The 20,683-nt window shown below is 34.2% G+C and overlaps 1 protein-coding gene across 1 annotated transcript in view; it reads right to left on the bottom strand.

The window, feature by feature from the left end:
• LOC138328245 (carbonic anhydrase-related protein 10-like) overlaps positions 1-20,402 on the bottom strand; it is a 97,410-nt gene extending 77,008 nt beyond the window's left edge. The window contains exon 1 of the mRNA XM_069274960.1: positions 19,907-20,402. Within this exon, the coding sequence (XP_069131061.1) occupies positions 19,907-20,030 (124 nt within the window). The 5' untranslated portion in view covers positions 20,031-20,402. The remainder of the gene's footprint in view (positions 1-19,906) is intronic.
• Positions 20,403-20,683: the final 281 nt, after the last annotated feature.

Raw genomic sequence — 20,683 nt, 5'->3', positions numbered from 1 at the left:
GGTCATTTCTGACAGCTTTCGTGTATGCGATGTTGACTAGGTGAGTTGCCTATGTGCTTTTTATTTGGAGACTAAGTTCGAGGTGTGACTCCTTGTAATAGTAGAACCATTGCCCTTGTGCTGTCAAAAAACACAGAAAAAAGCACACTCCACTCGGTCGCATTATATTGGCAACGGGCAAACCAGTCGTCCCGCTACCTTTCTGCCGAGCGCTAAGCAGGGACGTAAAGTAACCTTTTTATTGTATATACTGTGCCTCCGGATTATACAGTTTTAATAACCATAAATAGAATAGGAAAATATCATGCAATACGTCGGAAAGGTCATGGATCCATTGAAGGAAAGAGTAAGTTTTGAAAGGTTTTAAGGTTGGATAAAAACTAAAGTAATAACTAATAAAAACTAATATCAACTAAAAGACCACCTGTTTAACATAACGCACTTTGTCGGGATTTATATTGGTTAGTCTAATCTGCGTAAAATGATCACGTGGATATTAGCTGCAATATTGTAGCTCAAAAGACTTTTAGACAGAAAATGGTGTCGTCTTTAGAGCTACAATTGGTGCCTATTACTGCTAATGGAGCAAAGTAATGATTATGCAAACTATTATAAAACGTTTGTTTGCATTTTATCGTACTTGTTTGATATCGCTTACCTACCAGGCAATAAAACTGAACCACATAAAATCTCAAATTCTCATCGAGGATTTTTTTTTACATAATACATGTATATATGAAGGGCTTTCTGAAGGGAATTTATACGGCAAGTCTACAAATTGTGAATTTAATGTCTTGTGGGCGGTACGGTAGATATTAAGAATGATATTTATGTTTGTTTTGGACATATATAATATGTAAATGCATGTATACGCATAAACTAATTGGAAACCTACAAAAAAGTATAGAAAACTATGCCCGAGTGATTTTCGGAGGCAGTGCTCCACTACGACACATACAATGTAGGGACCACGGGTACGTATATTCGTTCTTGTGGCTATAGACGATTTATCGCTGTCCATTGTGTAGAATGCATACTTTTAGGACTGACTGAAGTAGTTTAACATATGACCACTACTACAGTATTCTTCACATCCGTTCTCATGCTAGATCAGTGCAAGTAACTCCATATTTTATATCAGTACATTTATTTATAAATGAACCACTATCAATTCATTTTTTTCTGAATGATTGTTTCCGTTGTAATTATATTTTTTGTGATCGTAGTTGTTCTTCAAACGAATCGTTTGTGTTGATTTTAACATACAGTCATTTCAATAAATTAGAGAGAATAGATAATTTGATAAATTTAATCATGTCCGCCTTCAAAGTCTATCAAAAAGAATTCCTTGTAATGTTTGCTTAAAATTGATTTTAAAGAGAAGCGTAGCTTAGGATGGGGCTTTCGGAATTCGATTGGGCCATAAAATGATTACACAAGAGGGAAAAGAAAAGCGTGATTTGACCAATGACATTTGATATTGATACTATCAAGAGAAATCGACTGGAACATGCGCTTTGACTGAACGTTGGCGAACTCGTCTTTACGACACAAAAGGGCGCCAACGCCTCCCAAATTACCAGGAAGTGAGTTTTGAGAACCGCGCCGTGGTGTCCGTGGAGTTGGAAATGAGGTTGTGGCTTCAATAATGGATAATCACATGCAATGCCCATTTCCTGATCACGATAATGAGACATCGAGGTTAGGTATTCAAGGTCACCTATTGACCTTAGACCATATTATGATTTATTCGGCCATTCTTTCTGTATTCCTTTAGAGATATCAAACCTGTTTATGAAAGACTATCCAAGGGCAACGACAAAAATGGTCTTATAGTCAAGTTGGTCTTTATTCACGGGTTACATTTTGTTGATTTTGCAATTTTGAACCCCAATAAAGTGCAAAAAGGTGATGGCAAAAGTAGAAGTGACTGTACCAATTTCTATACGAGTAATGATGTAATAAATTGAACAATTTAAGATAAAGATACAATGGAATACAATGTGATAAAGCCCCCTTCGACATCATTGTTATAGTATCATATCAATACATTTTATAAAACAGGTTTTCTTTACCTTTATTTGTTTCAAAGCAAAATTCAAATAATTTCAAATGTGCATTGTGTTTTGGAAGATATAACATACTCAACAGAGATGCATTTTTTGCTTTAAATCATGTTGTGCCATGCTCTGTGTTTTTTTAATTCATGGCAAAAAATTGTCCGGTGGTAGATATGTTGTCACTATCAGCTGCATACATTCAAAGCGCTCATAATATCTGGTACAGTTAAGTATTAGTTTCCCTACAACAGCCTTTAGTATTATAAAATACTCTCAATGGGAAACATCTGTATTCAGAAAATTTCGCACGTACGCAGATATTATTAATAGAATTTGAGCGAAACAATATTGCAAGACAAAAATGGGATTTGCAATATTGTTGAACAACGGAAATACGTTGGTTTTTCAATTTTTAGGAATTTATTTTGCATGAAAAATTATCAAATCGATAGTTTAAACAACTGTATCTAAATGATTTTGGTATAAAAGCCATAGAAAGTCGAAAGGTTAGTTAAGTTGGTATTGTCTAACTCCACTAAAACACCAAGATAACTGGTATGTTTCCCAGCCACAAGACTGTACCAGACACTTGTAATGCAACACATTCTGAAATGTTCCAATCCCCAACAAGACTTATATTGGATACATTGAGTGACTGAACTCATTGTACTTAAAAATTCGCAAAATGTTAATTGACAAATGCATTATTTTGTAAGATATAATGCATATCTCTTAGAATTATCACTGTATCATGGTAAAGCCGCACTATACGTAACTATCAACACAAATTCAAGTTAGATTCGACCCTAAAATTGTTAATATTTGTAGATGTAGTTGATATTAGGTTGTATCAAAGACTATTTGTAATGATATCTTAATTACTTCAATACAGCATTTGTTGAAAGTCGATATTTGTAAACATGCCTTCATTTTAAACTGGTCGCCATAGAAGTTACGATTATTCCCAAACGGAAGTCGGAAATATCATGACCCGTTCTCGGAAGAGTTCGGATAGACGTTATGTAGTTACAGTAGTAACATTCCGTTCTCGGCAACGACTTAACAATGTCGATACTTGTAAACATGCCTTCATTTTAAACTGGTCGCCATAGAAGTAACGATTCTTGCCGAACGGAAGTCGGAAAAATCATGACCCGTTCTCGGATGTGTTCGGACAGACGTTATGTAGTTACGGTAGTAACATGCCGTTCTCGGCAACGACGTGACATTGTCGATACTTGTAAACATGCCTTCGTTTTAAACTGGTCGCAATAGAAGCAACGATTATTGCCGAACGGAAGTCGGCAAAATCATGACCCGGTCTCGGAAGAGTTCGGACAGACGTTTTGTAGTTACAGAAGTCACATGACGTTCTCGGCAACGACGTTACAATGTCGGGTAACCTCGGTTTGTTTGATTTAATGAGACCCACGTAGCGATGTTTAGTATTTTTTATCAAAAATTTCCGAATTATTATCGCTCATCTTGACTTCGATTTAGTCCTGTCTCTGCATGATTTACAACAGGATTTGTTTTCAACATTCTTCTAAACCATGAAAAAAAACCCAGACAGATACGGATATTATGACTTTAACCTACATGTATGTATTTCATAGTTAGAAAACAAAAACCTCGGTATATTTGATTTTGCATGAACATAGTAAAATTTCGAATTAATAAACGTTCAGTTAAATGAGATGCAATGTGTAATGTTTGGTCAGGACTAGTGAAGATCTGAAATATAGTCATAGTAATACCAACTCAAAATGACTATATTATAACAAATATACAGAAATACTGATAAGAGATTAGTTAGAAGGTTCTATTTTGAATAACATCAAACAAACGACCATTATCAGATCGAAAAAGCTCTACTGACAACATGCCATAGTTCTTAGCTAATGTGCGAGCCTGAGGAGAATAAAGGTAAACTATAAATGAAATACCCATGTCTTCAATGTCCTGCCTTTTCGCGTGTATTCTGTAAAGACCTTCAACGAAATGCACACGATTTAAAACATAAATAGTTTGAAGACCTTGGCTTTGATTCAAATATCATGCAATCGATACCATGTATGGAATCTGATTTTTGTTTTCTGTACATGTAGGATCAAAATGCTATTTTTAGCTCTCACTTTTCAATCATCTTCTGATATATGATTTTTTGCTAATATCTCGTGTTGTAATGTAAATGTTCGGAAAGTTTAAATGTATCTAAATTTATCCAAGGTAAAGTATCGGAACAATACGTGTTAAACACATTGGACTTAAAAACGTAGAATAAATATATTTTATCCACGATTAGAGCAGAAAGGTGATCGTCTTTTATTTTGTCAACAAGAGCTTTTTACACTTTCTCATAGTAAATATATTTTTTGTTTTGTGATCTCTAGCTCGAAACCCGAACCAGAAACTGACTGAAAGACAGCATGGTGGACAAGTAACAATCTATTATTTCGATTTCCAATTGAATTTATTATTCTATCATTTCAAAATGTTTCATTGTAAGATACAAATATACAAAGATAATTAGACAACAAACAACGGATAACGCTATATATTGGCCCTCTCCCGAATCTATTATTGAAATCGACAACAAAATAAAAGCAATCGGTAGAGTAAATTTGTAAAGATTAACCTGGCCAATATATAACAGCATGTTATTTTCTGTTTTGATAGACTTTAGTTTAATAATAAACGTACGATTTTATACTATTAGCTTTAAACGTCAAGCTAGATTGACCGAAATCCGTATTACACGTGTCCAAAAAAATAGCAGATTTAATATGGGTTCTATGGCAGGTTCAGATACATCTTATTGCTTTTACTCAAATTTTAAGTCGCCGTTTGCCGTGAAAATAGGAAACTATTCTAAGCCAGGTTAAATTATATATGGAAACTAATAGCTGAACTATTTTATGTACGTTAACTTTAACACACACAATAGATACCAAAATTTATCAAGTTCTCAAGATAGAAACTCCAACTGCGTTGCATATATATTTGGAGAAAGTTTTCTTCAGAGAGCTGAGTCAACTAGATATACCACAAAACGAAGACGTGCCGTAACAATCGATTTTGTGTAATTATACACATATATACAAAACACACTATTATCAACCATATAATATACACCTTGGTAAGGCGATAACAATTCAACACACTTTAAGAACCTTGATTTGTGTTAAACGTGTGTATATAGTACACAGTATACCAAGAACAGGAACCAGTAGTGCATTTAACAATGAATTATAGATAAAGAAAAAAGAGGTATTAGAAATGTTTTAGCACCTTTGATTTGCTTTAGGTTTTACCTCAGCGTCCGCAGCTCCCGCACATACACCTAAAAGCTTCTTGGAGAACACATATCCCGGATTTGTGGCAATCAAAACTGTATGTGTATTGATTTTTATCTTTAAAACTTAAAGACGGTATGTTTTGGGGCCTGTCCAACACAATATCCTCAATAATGCAATATATGTAGTATTTTGAAACTGCATTCTCTCAATAATGCAATATATGTAGCATTTTGAAACTGCAATCTCTGTAGGTAAAAAACTATAGTGCCTGGTATTCAATTGACGATTATGGGAGTATGAATGCCACCTGGACAACGGCGAATTGCTACTTCATTAAATGTATATTTGCATCTATAAGCAATAGACAATTCATTATCGTTTTGGACGGAACAGCTAGTTCAAAGGTCATCTTCCGAGGTCGCTTGAACGATAATTGTGACGTCACAATGATGATAACGTCAAAATAGGCGGATGGCAGTTCATGCGCCAAATACTACCAACTGTGTTTCTAAGGTTACATAGCGGAGTTTTGATGCAAATGTATATAATGTTATGTCAATGGTTGAAATTGACGAACTACAAACTAGTCATTGTTTGCGTCGGTTATATAAGTACAAAATTTTGTTATTGTTTTTTTTTTTTTTTTTTTCGAAAGAAGAAGTCAATTTTCAATCAAACTGATTTTACAATATCTCAACTTTTCACGTAAGCCTGAAAAGTGCACGGCGCAAACATATATCATGCTTATAGTACACCTGCATAGGAGCATCATGATAGATGCGACCTGCCAATCACCGGGACAGACGAATTGAAATATATGATCAACTTTTAAAGATAAACTAGATTTTCAGTTTTATGGCATGAGATACCAATTATTCCCCGTACACACGAAGAATGGTTCGCTGGAGGAGTGCGGTGAGGTCCATTAATTTTCCATAATGTACACAGATCGCGCTCACTGTACTTTTCACTTAGGTTTATTCATAGTTTATCGTTAGCGTAACTCTCATTGCCCACCTAGAGCTAGGAAGGGCGTAATGTCAAGACTAAAAAAACGTCAAATCTTAATTAGATTTTGTATTGTGGAAATCTTAAATCTTCTTTATATACTGAAAAGAAAGATGTGGCAGCTACATTAAAAAATACATATTACAACGTATCGTTTCCAATGAAGTAGACTTGAGGAACTTTGTACCAATTTCCTTATATGGATATGGGGTGTCAACTGTCATTTTAGTGGTTTAGTAAAACAAGGACAGGTTATCATGTATGTTTAATGAAGTTTTTTGTTATGTGATAGACAAATACAAACTGCGTCATTACTTTTACAGACAGTTTCCATGTGGCTTTCATGGTGTTCCCTTACGAAATGTTTCATAAAATAGCTATGAAATGAGCACGCGATACATATCTTACTTAACCGGAAACGTCTCATATAATATAATAACGAAAAAATGAGTTTTATAAGGGATATGAATATCAACATCTAACACTTGCTATCGATGTGCAGTGACTAATACTTCTATTGAGAGAAAATAACATATACATTTTGAAAGCAGTTCATCTTATCATTTTAAAGTTGATGTCATGGGAGAAAGAGATTTATAATAAGCGCTGTTAGGCATTCAATCAATGTCAGAGAGATGTTTGAATACAGTATCAAGTGTTTGCCCCTGGGACAATCATTCCTTGTGGATGTACCTTGTAAATGTCATGCAAATGGTGTAAGACATATATATCAGAACCAAAAAGCTTAAGTATGTTGAGAAAAAGTTTTGAGAAGAGAAGGTGATATGTTTATTGCTAAGATCCCCGACAGGGACATCGTGTTTCCAGGCGAACCCAGGACAGCTCTCGACCATGTAATAAATCTTACACCCTAGTCGACGAGACGCATAAACAAGAGCAGCAATTCTAAAGCATTTCATCGATCCGGATCGAGCAAGGTTGTGCTGGTACGATGACACTACAATATCCATATCAAACCGTCATGAGACGATATTGATGCTTCAAATTCTCAGGGAACATATTTTACATACGGCCAGGACAGGAAGTGCATTGAGTATAAACTATTTGTGTTCAATTGATGCCTTTTATCAGTGTTACCAGCTGTCAGATTTATTAACAATTTAACTTTACAAGGAAAGAAGCAGACGGTTCTAATATGTAGAGACAGACGAAATGTAGCATGCATATTTAAGTTAACGAACAGACAACTACGTCTATAAACTACTTGTCTGTAAGACTTTGAGTTCTTTCCCTTCGTCGCAACTCAACATAGGCTTTACAGGTTGTAGTTTTTGCTGTTTAACGTTCAGCTTCAAAGGAGTGGAACGATTGGTGTATAATGTGACAGCATTTCATGTGCTAATCTTTCGACATACAGCCAGCGCCACCATATAACTAGATTGAGAGAGACTACACTGCACTTGTGTGTTGGTTACATGTTTGAATCGATAGTTCAATTTTCACATAAGTAGCGGTTTTTTCCTCTTTTGAAATTGCCGTTTTGTAAAACGGTTAAACCGTCATTGTACATCTACGAGAAATTTCTCACAGATATCTAGATAATTAAAGGCATTTTTTTCACAAAGTCGCTGACATTAACTATAATCACAATACATATTGGCGTTTTCCACAAAAGATAACACACAACACAACGAAGCTATTGTCTTCAATCCTTCAATACTGTGCCTTAGAACTCCGGGAAAAGACAACCTGATAGAGTAAATGTCATGAAAATGTCAGGTGGCCGTCCCAGATGGACCATAAAAGTGTTTTGAGAAGTAAGGTTGCTACTGAAATGTTAGATAACGTGGACTTACTTCATGAAAATATAAATATCAATATACCTCTTATTTAATATTAATCGAAAATCTTTCAAAATTACTCTATGACATTATGAGCATCATCAAAGTAAAAACACAATGCAATTCAAAATGGAAAGTATAATTTATAACAAAAGGAAAGCATAATAATAGTATCATGGTCGAAAGTAGAGATAATTGGATATGTGACTATTATTCTTCACAAACTAGTACTGAATGAAACCATTATTGTGACATCAATGCTATTAATCCAATACAATCGCTGTTATAACATTGATAAACAAATTACATCTTTCCTAGCTCTTATTTTGCTTACATTCTGACTATTGGAAAAGTGTGTTGGTCAATTAACAAATAAACAAATTGTATATAAACAATTGAATGCCGATACATTTCTGTTGATCTTTTGTTTTGTTTGAGTGTGTGTGTACTTGAAATGACCCTTTAGTTTTTGTCTCAATTTGTTATTGGGCAATTTGACATTTAAAATAAACATTGATGTCCCCGAAGCCATAACCTTCGTATCCCTTCTGAACCATTTTTTGAACTCGCTCCATTATCATACATGTATAAAGTCTGACAAATCAAAGGCCCGTATTGTTACCATGGCAGTGGATAATAACAATCATGTTGGGTTGAAAAGTTGAATATAGGTTGAACTTATTTTTCTTTGGCTGAACGGACGCAGAAGGCGGAAAACAATGTAAGAAGTTACAATCGCAAACAATAATCTATAAGCATACAATTAATTGATCAATATTTTATTGAAGTCCTTTGATAGTTCTCTAGATTGAGTGATATTGTTGCTGGATTATTGAAGATATTGATTATGGATTTGTGTTTTAATAGTGGGCAATATCACTGTTTGGTAAATACGTGTTTTGAATAGAAGACAACTGTTGGTGTAGATGTTAGTATTTGTCAAAAGTATTTGGAGAGAGAGAGGGGGGAGAGAGGGAGGTAGAGAGGGAGAGGGGGAGGGGGAGAGAGAGATAGAGAGAGAGAGGGAGAGAGAGAGAGAGAGAGAGATAAACTCAATATGAAATGCTGAAAATACACGTCGATGATAAATCGTTGTTCGTTTACAAAATGATTTTACATTTGAAATCAAACAAAGTGTAAAACCGATAGAAGCGGAGATGAAAATGTAGTTTAAACTTCGAACTTACATAGAAATAGGCGACATGAAATTTATATTGCGATTGTCATATACATGTATGTAGATTATGATGTCCCGTTTACAGGCGACAGTTTGGAACCATTTCAAACCACTAAGCCAATATATTGAGTTGTTCGCAATGCAATGGCCGCATAATACAATTATAGCTCTGAAGAAAAACCGGTCTTAACATTGACCCGATTTATATAGAAGCCAATTTAATATAAAGCTTTTAGGAAAATGGTTCCCAACAGGAAGCTTGGCTCTTTTGAGTTTGTCAATGTCAACAAGCACATATATTTAATGGAATCCAATATGTAAGACTTCAAAGAGATTGGGACATCACAATATTAAATAGACAATATCCAGTAGACGATGTCGAGCCATGTACATACTGAAGGACAATAGCGGCCATTTGTAATTGCGCTCGCCGCTGCATCACAATAACGTTTCATTAATCTTGATTGTGTATAGAATTTGTAATCCACATTTATTTCGACGAGAATGGTAATTTTCCGGATATATTGTTCGGAACACAGGTCAAATTTTAGTGTCATTAATCCTGACCTCAAGTGCGTTTGTCTGTAGGCGTTATATGCACTGATTTCAAATAAGGCATGGCATGGGAACTGACAATGTGAAAGATTAACCAGATGCAATCTGACCTGAACTAATAACAAAGGCCAAGTTTCATAACGAAAGCAAGAGGTTCACATACGTATATTCATAGTAATGATATTGGTAATCAAAAGTATCAACAAGTACATATTAAATTTGCGAGCTAGTTTGATCAATACGTAATTTTACAGGCATAACAACATTGCCTAATGGTATATGTAACGGGTGACATTAACATGTAATCATCACTTTGCCTCCCTTGATAGTTGGCAACGCTCGGTGTAGTGTAATCAGTATCAGTTCAAGAATGCAAAATTAAGAAATAAAACAGTTCTATGCTTAATGCAAATACAGATGACCTTCTATTAGGTAACTACTTATGTCCAACTATGCTTGAATGATTTGAAACAAAGATATCATATCATTTAGATAAGTACATTGAATTGTTCCAGTGTTTAATATCGGTCAAAAGGGGATGGGATGTTTTTAAAGTTGAAATAATTACTTATTGGTGTAGAATAGGCCAGAGAGAGCATACCTATCGAGGGCCGAACTTGTGATTTATCATACATATAATCCCGCACAATATTCATTAACTGAAAATCGGTTGTGACATCATGACTTGACGTCAGAAAACAACGACGTGACGTCAGCATTCAAGGACATCGTTAAAAGATTACAGCTTCTGTTGTTCAAATGTTAACACTAGCCTTTCAAGTCAAAACTAAATATTGTTTGTTTGTTTGATTAATTAACAGCTATGGTAATGTAAGGGCGGCCTCCCATGCATGCGGTGTTAACACTAGCCTTTCAAGTCAAAATTAAATAAACAGCTTGGACTTCTATGGATACTTTAAGGTAAGAACATGTATAAGGGAGAGCCTATCTAGCACTTAGTGTTGAATGTCGATGGTACTGTTCATTTAAAACAGCAGACCACTGTAACTGTGCATACCATGGAAACCAGAAACGAGAAAATAAAGCTTTTTCCCGTCTCCATATGTCCATGCCGTAAAGAAAGTTAGATTTCTTATTCAATTAAAAAACAGACGATTAAAAACTTCAAACTATCCCTGAAATGTTGATAAACCAGGTGATATTTCAAAGCGAACTACTCCTACCATTTCGTAATATTAATTCTGCCGCGACATATTACCACAAACCATTCACCACTGGATCATGAGTTCGAATCCTATGTGAAACAGTTGTCATGTACCGATCGCTGGTCGATGGTTTGCAACCGGAGTCCTTAGAAGATCGGACAAATAACATTGGCAGTATGTCAATAGTATGATCCAAGCATTGCTCATATGTGGTGTGTCTAAATCTGTGTTGCCAAGATGATGAACATGACTCGTAAATCTAAACTTTATAAGTTTTTTTTTATTACACTTGGTGCAATCTAATGCATTCAGAAACATATATGGTTGCATTGGGAACACTTAAGTAACCGTCTGTTGCCATAATACAAATACGATTTCAACTTCCTTTATAATTACAACTTATTTATGGATAACTCTGTTTGTAATGAAACAAAATATTTTCCCATAAAATGAGATAAATAAATGTATTTTATACCGGTCTTTGGTTTAATCCAGTGATCAGCAGTAACGACATCTAATCAAATCTACACCAACCGAGTTACTGCTCTCTCTGTTTAATGTAACAACGAAATAAATCAATGCAACAAGCTGCCGATGTAAAAGTATTGGAGATCCGCATGTTGATGTAGAGAACGACCCCCGGTATCAGAGAGACCACAGCTGTCGAAGGCCGCGTGTATATAATCGCTTTCTCAGTTTCCACAAGTGCCAATTCCCATGAGACGAAAGTGTAGGCTGGTAGACTGATCTCAAATAATATCATTAATATCTATTGGGGATAATAACATTCGTGATCGCGCCGTCACAGGACGCAAGACACAGAGGAAGGATGGTAGTGTTATTCTACATTACCAACCGAAGTTAGTCCAAATTTGTTTATCACAATGCATTAAAAACTTCTTGTTGATCAAAAGATTACGGAATTCACGCAAAACATATGCTTTCAGAATACACTAAAATGCATGATAAAATTCAATATTCTGATTAATGTCATTTTCTCACCGTTTTTGTAATTCTCAATAATGTTTAATCACATGTGGGAAGAAATGAAAGATTTCTTCACGGTTGCCCTTTTAGCAAGCACAATATTGCACTTAAAGTCTCGTATAACGTTGTCTTATTTCAAGCAATTTGATATATTTATGTAAACCGACAATTTAACATTTTGAAAAAAAATAAATCTTCCTGTGCTTTGTGTTTATAAGAGGGTGTTTAAAATACCTGCCTTTATATATCGACTTCTTAAGTTAAAATGTCTGACGACTTTTCATTATTCAAATTTCTTCTCCGCTATTTAGCTTTGTTTTAGTCTCTCTGTGGTTTTTAAAGAACTCAATACCGTATTGTAGGATGTTTTTTTTTTTTTTTTTTTTTTTTTTGCAAATGGAATCTGATAAGAGAATATCGTTTAGGTTCTTTACTGTATATGTCATCCTGAATGTTGCATAATTGAATTTTATTGTTCCTAGATTCTACTTGAAAGTATAAATACAAGCATGTGAATCATTTAGCAGCAACTGTTTGTCGCCATGTTGTTCTTTTTTTCGTGCATAAACTCTCAATGAATATTCACCTTCCATTTGACATTTCCATCCCTTCCATAGCAATAAAACGACATATAGAAACTATACATATATTAGAACACCATAAAAAGTTTTATAGTTTCAGATGGCTATTTTTCTTAACAATTATCTGAACTTAAGTCTAGATTTGTGGTCCATTGTTTTCTTAAAGTGACTACAGAATGCAAGCCACGTTCTTGTCGCGTAAATCGTAATTTCTGTAAGATCGATATGCATAAAGTCTCAAGCTAATGAAATTAGTTTTCTCTACATAAGAACTCCGTGTTTTCTGATGATGAATCATATAATATTAGCATCTGCCAGATTATGATTTCTCATTCTTATACTTGAAAAGGCTTTGTGAATAAACCAATCATATTTTTATAAATTAAGTTAGATATTTCAAAACCACGATGCATCCAATCTCTCTTGTCATATTAATTTTCAGGAAATACATGAACAAGGAGGAAATATGTTGCCTTACGCAAAAATAATACCATAAAGTGGTTCTCGATATTTCTTCCATACAAAATTGCATAATGCCGGAAAACCAAACACAAGAATGCGAATCGACAGCGTAAAAAGCAAACTCAGAACGAAAACAGCAATGGTAAAATTAATTAACTGTTGTCGGAATAGGGGAAATGCCGGAAAGAAATGCCACCCTTTTATTGTTCTTTGTTTTTGTAAAGTACGTGCATATGCATGAGAAGCACACAGAGCGATGAGATGGGGCATCACTCGGAATATTGATTCCTGGGGGACTTCAAGTAATTAGTTCCAAGATCTGGACATTTAGCTCTAGGGCTAACGCAAATTGGTCAAATTACTATTACCAGTGTTAACCTATTACCTAAATTAGTAGCTCGTATAAAAAGGTATTGGATCAGTAAAGACAAATTAAGACAAGGACAGACCTGTTTGGAGTTCGTAGTAACTATCTAAAGGCAGTAAATACTATGTAAGTTTAATGTTACCATACTAATTGCCTTTCTATTTCCAGTTGGTGATTGCGAATGGTCATTATTTAAGTTCCGCCCATCATATCCACGTGTCGAATATTGGTGCCAAACGCTAGTTCTAAATTCCAAAGTAACCAACTTAACACACATTGGGAAGATTAAATATAGGGAGTCTTTTGTTCATGGGATCTTTTGTTTCGCAATGCATTTCCAAGAAACCGTTCCGTCTTTGCATATCACAGATGTATACCTATTTCGATTAGGACCATGTCATAGTAAGCAATATTTCTATATATAATATAGAACGTTATAGTGATAACAAAATGATGCAATAAGCATTGCGTACTCGAAAAGGGCAGACAACTCTGTAGTATGCAAACACAGCATAGCAATAAGGCATACACAAAGGCAATCAACTTTCAGAAAGAAAATATCCCATGGGCTGTCGATTAAGCAAACTAAGCAAATCAATTTTAACTTTAATCTTAAAAAGAAATTCATAAAGAAATCGATGTGTAGAAAGCGAAGAGCGATACATTGTTCTCTTCGTGCAATCAAAGTCTTCAAATATTAACATTTCATTCACTATAAAGTAACAATGTGTTTAATGTAAACGTGTGTAACGATTGGTCGGTACATTATGTACAGTGTATTTGTGATCTGGTCATGCCGGTACGGACCTAAATACAACACACATATACCGCTCCATTACTATATTTACATTCTAGACATTTAGCTAACAGTAATTTTAGTAAAAGCCTTCTCTGGTAAGTAATGAGTCCGAGTCAATGAAATGATATTGACGGACCGTCCATTTCAACAATTATATTTCATTTGTGAAATTGATTCTGAGCTATTCACCAAGATATTCAAAGTAGACTGCCAAGCGTATTATTGACAGTTGAAGAAATGGGGAATTATCACACCATGTGGCATCAATTGTATTTATGATCATCGGATCAGGATGATGCGTTTTAAAACGCTGATGGAAAACTAAATCATTCGCTTCATACAATTAACTTTGATCACACAGTCATTTAATTCTACACCCAAACTGATGTTTTCGTACAACTTTTATCATAATTACTGTTTTATTCATTAGAAAAGGCTTTGGTTTTTTTTTCTTCTCGTGATAAATTAAACTGTATGAACAAGGATAGTGATTGTATTTCATGATGTCATTCAGTTTTCACTGTTAGACTAATGTCTGATTAACGTTGATCATCCGGCCGTGGTTACAAAGCATATGATATTTTGAAGACAAATGAAAGGTATATGTTACCTGTTTATTAGATGGCTGATAAACACCATTGTCAAATAAGGAATACAGTTTGATTCATAATTCAAATGGATATATACCACTGTGATATAGTTCATACCGATTTGTTCCAGAAATATTTCATTTAATATATTTATCGTGATATATCAAAGTATCGTTTTTTATGTAAAATGGAATTCTTTATAGGCCAAAGTTACAAAAGACAATTTTCCTTCAAAACAATGCAATACAAATACAATTTGTTCAATTATAAACCTCATTCATACTCATTTAGGCATATCGTAACGCTTACCTCACCTGGTTTTGTCAGCAACATTACCATACATTTTTACATAACTTGCCCTTTCAGCTATGTCATAGGGTCATATCATTGATGTCAAAAGATAAGTGTGGGATAGCAATAGTATGACGTCACATGTAATTTTGACGTCATAGCCAGTATAAGTTACTTTCCACGATTGTCTCGATAGACGCAAACGATACACACGAGTCTGTCTGTCTTTATAGAATTGACATTGAAAATTGTGTTTAAATTTACATTTAATATTCAATGTACATACATATCCACTCGTCTAAGATCCTCTATAATGATGTTATATAATATTGTATATATACCTTATGTATGTATAAAATATTAAAATGTATATTACTTATAAAGCCAGATTTAACTTTTATTCGTTGACATCCATTTACATTGTGAGTTATGTGGTTATTTTTTGGAAATATCTTATTAAGCTTTCGAAACGAGAAAAAAACTCATTTTAAGATAATTATTAAAACAAACAGGATGTGTGTTAACAAAATCATCTATCGGCAGAGTATGTTTGTTATCGGTTTCAGCAAAATAAGTACCATCCACTAGTTATAGTACATTTGCATTACAAAGTAGCGTTACGTAACTATGAGCTCATTAGAAAGTCTGTTTTATTCCATGTAACTAGGCTTCAATATGGAACTCATTAGCGTCTCGATACGGCCTTGTTCAATTATGCAAACACAACGTTGGCAGTATAAACGTTTATTTGAACAAAACGGATTTCTACAGAATTATTTTTAACCACAAGCGGATACAATCCACGGATATCGGAATCTTTGATGTTAAAATTGCATAAGTCAATGTATTAAAGGGTCAATATATACAGCGGGGTCGGATGGGTTATAGAACATTACACGTGTCAAATTGCAATTAGAAAATATTCTTAGAAATGTCAATGAAATGTCCAAAATAGAAATGTTTCAAAGCATCGCCGTTATGGGTTCGTGTAAGATACAAATCTACTATGCTGTTACAATAACGTTACCAGCATGGGTGAGATGTACATCTGATTGGATAAAGAAATCTTTATAGGATCATACAATTAGCTTGATCCGCAAAGGCAATGTAATTTGATAATTACTATTTTGCCTCGCGCCTTCAATTTATTTTAACAACAGCAATAACTGTGATATATAGCAATTAACACTTTGACGCTAATTGTAATTGATATAAAGTATGAATTTCAATTGATACAACCGCTCAGTTTTTTACATTCAATATATAAGCTATGGGTTTTTCTATAACATAAATGAACTATTATTTTTTACATCGGATGCTTAGTATCTTATTTGAGTACACAACGTAACCGTTATGCATGGTTGATTTTTCCACGAAGAAAAAGGAATTAATTTATTTCATATCTGATCGAATAAATAGATATTACAATTAAGATATCACAATGATAAACAAGAACAACCACATGTTCCGGTTGTGATCATATCATCATATCAACAGTTGCGCCAGAAGTGCCATATCAGTAACAAAATGGCGGCTGTTTACTAATTGATTTCGTCTTTTATGAGATACCCGGAGTTGAAGTGAGGATGACTTTGGTGTATTATTCCCCAGGCAATAACATGTTGCTATTTGTACTCGACAAAAGTACCTGCATGCTTCGGTATAATCCCGGGACACCTGTGATAAGCTTCAATACAATTGTAAGCATCCTGTTTGAACATAGTGTATCTACATCAGCAATTGCATGATCATTCTCCCATAGAACTGACTTATATAGCAACGATTCATGAACATTCTCCCATAGAACTTAGTTATACAGCAACGATTTATGACCATTCTCCCATAGAACTTAGTTCTACAGCAGCGATTCATGAATATTCTCCCTTAGAACTTAGTTATACAGCAACGATTGATAAACATTCTCCCATAGATAGTTATACAGCAACGAGTGATGAACATTCTCCAATAGAACTTAGTTATACAGCAACGATTCATGAACATTCTCCCATAGAACTTAGTTATACAGCAGCGATTCATGAACATTCTCCCATAGAACTTAGTTATACAGCAGCGATTCATGAACATTCTCCCATAGAACTTAGTTATACAGCAGCGATTCATGAACATTCTCCCATAGAACTTAGTTATACAGCAGCGATTTATGAACATTCTCCCATAGATCTTAGTTACATGATATACGAACATTCTCCCATAGAACTTAGTTATACAGCAGCGATTTATGAACATTCTCCCATAGAACTTAGTTATACAGCAACGCTATATGAACATTCTCCCATAGATCTTAGTTACACAGCAACGATCTATGGACATCCCTCCATATAATTTTGCTAAAGAGCAACGAATTATGAACATTATCCCATATATATTAGACATACATCGCAGATGAATAAACACACGCCCATAGAAGTTAGTTACAAAGCAGCGGTTTCTGAAAATTCTCCCACATAAGCTATACCGCAACTCAATTCATTAAAACTTTCCCGTTTAAGTTATTTTCACAACAGCGATAGATGAACCATTGAAGTTTTATAGCAATGCTTAATGAACACTTTTTCATAGAGGTATGACTTAATTATAAGTTAATTTCGCCTAATACGACGCATATAATATAAATGATTGTATCATAGCGATACTTTGAGGGTTATTATATAAGTAACAAAGGAATTAATTGCTGAATTCACTACAGAGAAAGCATTGTATCAAGATTGTCACTACAATTTTTTGTCAATAACTATTTGTATAATATCTTACACAGTTTTAAGTGATATGGATCGGGTTTAAATGTTGTTGTAATTGTTTTTGGATGGGCACTTGTCATAGAAATACCAGCACTAGTCCCAATGGAGCTCTGTAAGTATTTATACACACAAGTCACTCAAAACACTCATAGCTGTATGCTCTTTTGACAAATGTCAATGTTTGCTCTCTGCGATTGTAAAGGTTCTTCAAAGTTAATCAATAGTTTCATAGGTCCGTGTCATGACATCGAAAATGGCACTTATAACTCCCAGAAACATGTTTTCAATTCATTAACAGTTTTGTTCATGTATCAATTGAAATATTATAGATATGGATATCTCATTCAAATATTTATTTTAGTACAACACTTTTTAGTATCGCATGATATAATCGAGGAATATCATGTCAAAGTTTGCAATGCACTTCATAGAATGTAGTTTTGACGTGAAATATTTTCCGGTTAATGAAGTTATGTTGATATCAGATGGTTCAGTAAACCTACACTTTTATTATTGAATTAGATCAGGAAAAGTGTTGCACCGAATAACACTTATAAAATGTATATAGCATTTCTCTGATGGATCGTACAGATGTGGGACTAAAACGGAATATTTAATTTACCATTACTGATATGAACATCCATCTATACAAATATACAGAATATTAATGTCCATATCGATTATATACTATCATTTGCCAGGTTTTATACTATGTGACACCTGTGATGTCAGCTCGGGTCAATAATTATTCATGTGTACATTTTTATCCAGCTTTAACTTTTAGACCCTCCACAGACCAGCCCACAGGATAACACTTCTGCATTAAAGTTATATGTGCCGTAACTGGCCGAAAATTTGAACATGTTATCTTTTCTTCGATTATCTATTTAAAACCATACGTTTTAATGAATAAAGCTGTGAAAATCATTCAAATGAACAGAAAAACATATATAATGCCTTAAAAACGTTAGTTGAAACACATAGGTTATGCACTATGAATTTCTTGTTTTGTGCATGTATGCCTTATATACGTTTAGATGGAGACATACCTTCAGAAATCACTTTACAATTACTAATAATACTGTAAAAATGTGCAATGAAATTATGGACAACAATATGGCTTCATTGTCTGACCGTATGAACTCATTTCACTACACTGAAGATGTTAATATATTGATTTTCGGCAGTACTGCCAAAAATCATTTTCAGCTCTCTTTTGTACTTGTAAAACTAAAACCTATACATTGAAAGTATTGTTATTCTCAAAATGTTGGTAACTTTTGGAGTTGAATAACATATTAAAAGCTCTTCTTGATTCGTGACTATGAAAAATACGGCACATATAACTTTAAATGTTGTGCATATCCAATTAGGTTGAAATTGTTACAATCGTTGAATAAGACTTTGAGGAAGTTGAGTATAACTGTTTTATATTTAGACCTTCAACTACTGGTACTTGTTATTTTATTGGCAGTCATTTAGGTATCACAAACTAGCACATAACAGTACAGAACATAGCGTACTACTTGGTAGCAATAGTATATTAGGAAAAGGCAGATGTACTGCAAGATCGGGGATCGAACCTGCGATTCCCTATTAATGATCTCAGGTATTATACTTTTACTTGTTTGCAACATACTGTATATGATATCATCAAGTTATGTCATATATATAATTAATAAGCAGATGGCCTTATACCATTTATGTACTCAACCTGTTTCAACTACAAATGTATTCAACCTTAATAAATTGTCATATGTGCGTTTTTTAGTTTACATTGTAAAACCTGCCTGCATTTATTAAATATTTTAATTCATTAACTAGCTCATTTCGACAAAAAAAAATATGTGTAAATTGACTACTTGATATGAAAAACCAAATTTCATTTGTCTTGTGGATGGACGTTATAGAAAAGTTTGAAGATTTACATGAACCATAAAAATGCATGAATGAAATATTAAAATAATGATTAAGATCTTAATATGTTGAATCTGTATACTTACGGTCAGTAAAGACAGTGACCAATCCGGCCATAATATAACACCACACAAACGATGTCCATGCCATGGCAGTGTTGTTAGTGTCCAAAGAATACAGAACGAATATCCAAAACTCGAATATCACCATACACTGACGAAGAAAATGATTCTGATATAGACATACATTTCAATACTAAATGATTCCATAACGTTGAAAAGAAGCAGTCTTCATTAAAAATAAACGTCTTTTGAAATAAAGGGGCGGGGCTTCCCAAAGGACTTCACTGATTAGTTGATAATCTATCAGCGCGTGCACTGTGCGAGTGCCTTTCTGAGTTCCGCTGATTTAAAATGTGTGTGTGTGTGACTTTCTTATGTTGGAGTTGATGGCCCGCCCGTCCTTAGCAGACTATTGGATTTAAACATCAGATAGAACGCTATCTAGAGCACCTCCAATATTCTCAATCAATCAAGAATCAGTTCAACATCGATTGCACACAGAAGGCACATCCATTCTGTATCGTCCAGTGGCGAATTCGGCTTTCTATAATAACGTGCTAAATAGGAATACAATATTTCGAGAACTTGAAGAAAACATCTATAGTTATTTCATACTATTGAAGGCACACTGATTTTATCAGCTCAACCGTAAACACATCTTACACATTCTTCTGATTAAGCAATTTACATCCTTCGAATAATAAGTCCATAGAGGTGGCGAAAAAACAGCGTTAATTACACACACAAATTAAGCTATAACTCCGAAACAAATGAGAAAGACACGCTCCCGCAATCAGCAAC

This window comes from Argopecten irradians, chromosome 7 (genome assembly GCF_041381155.1).
Source record: "Argopecten irradians isolate NY chromosome 7, Ai_NY, whole genome shotgun sequence".
Lineage (NCBI taxonomy): Eukaryota > Metazoa > Mollusca > Bivalvia > Pectinida > Pectinidae > Argopecten > Argopecten irradians.
The sequence above is the reverse complement of the archived record's forward strand: the minus strand, read 5'-3'. Positions and strand labels throughout refer to the sequence as shown.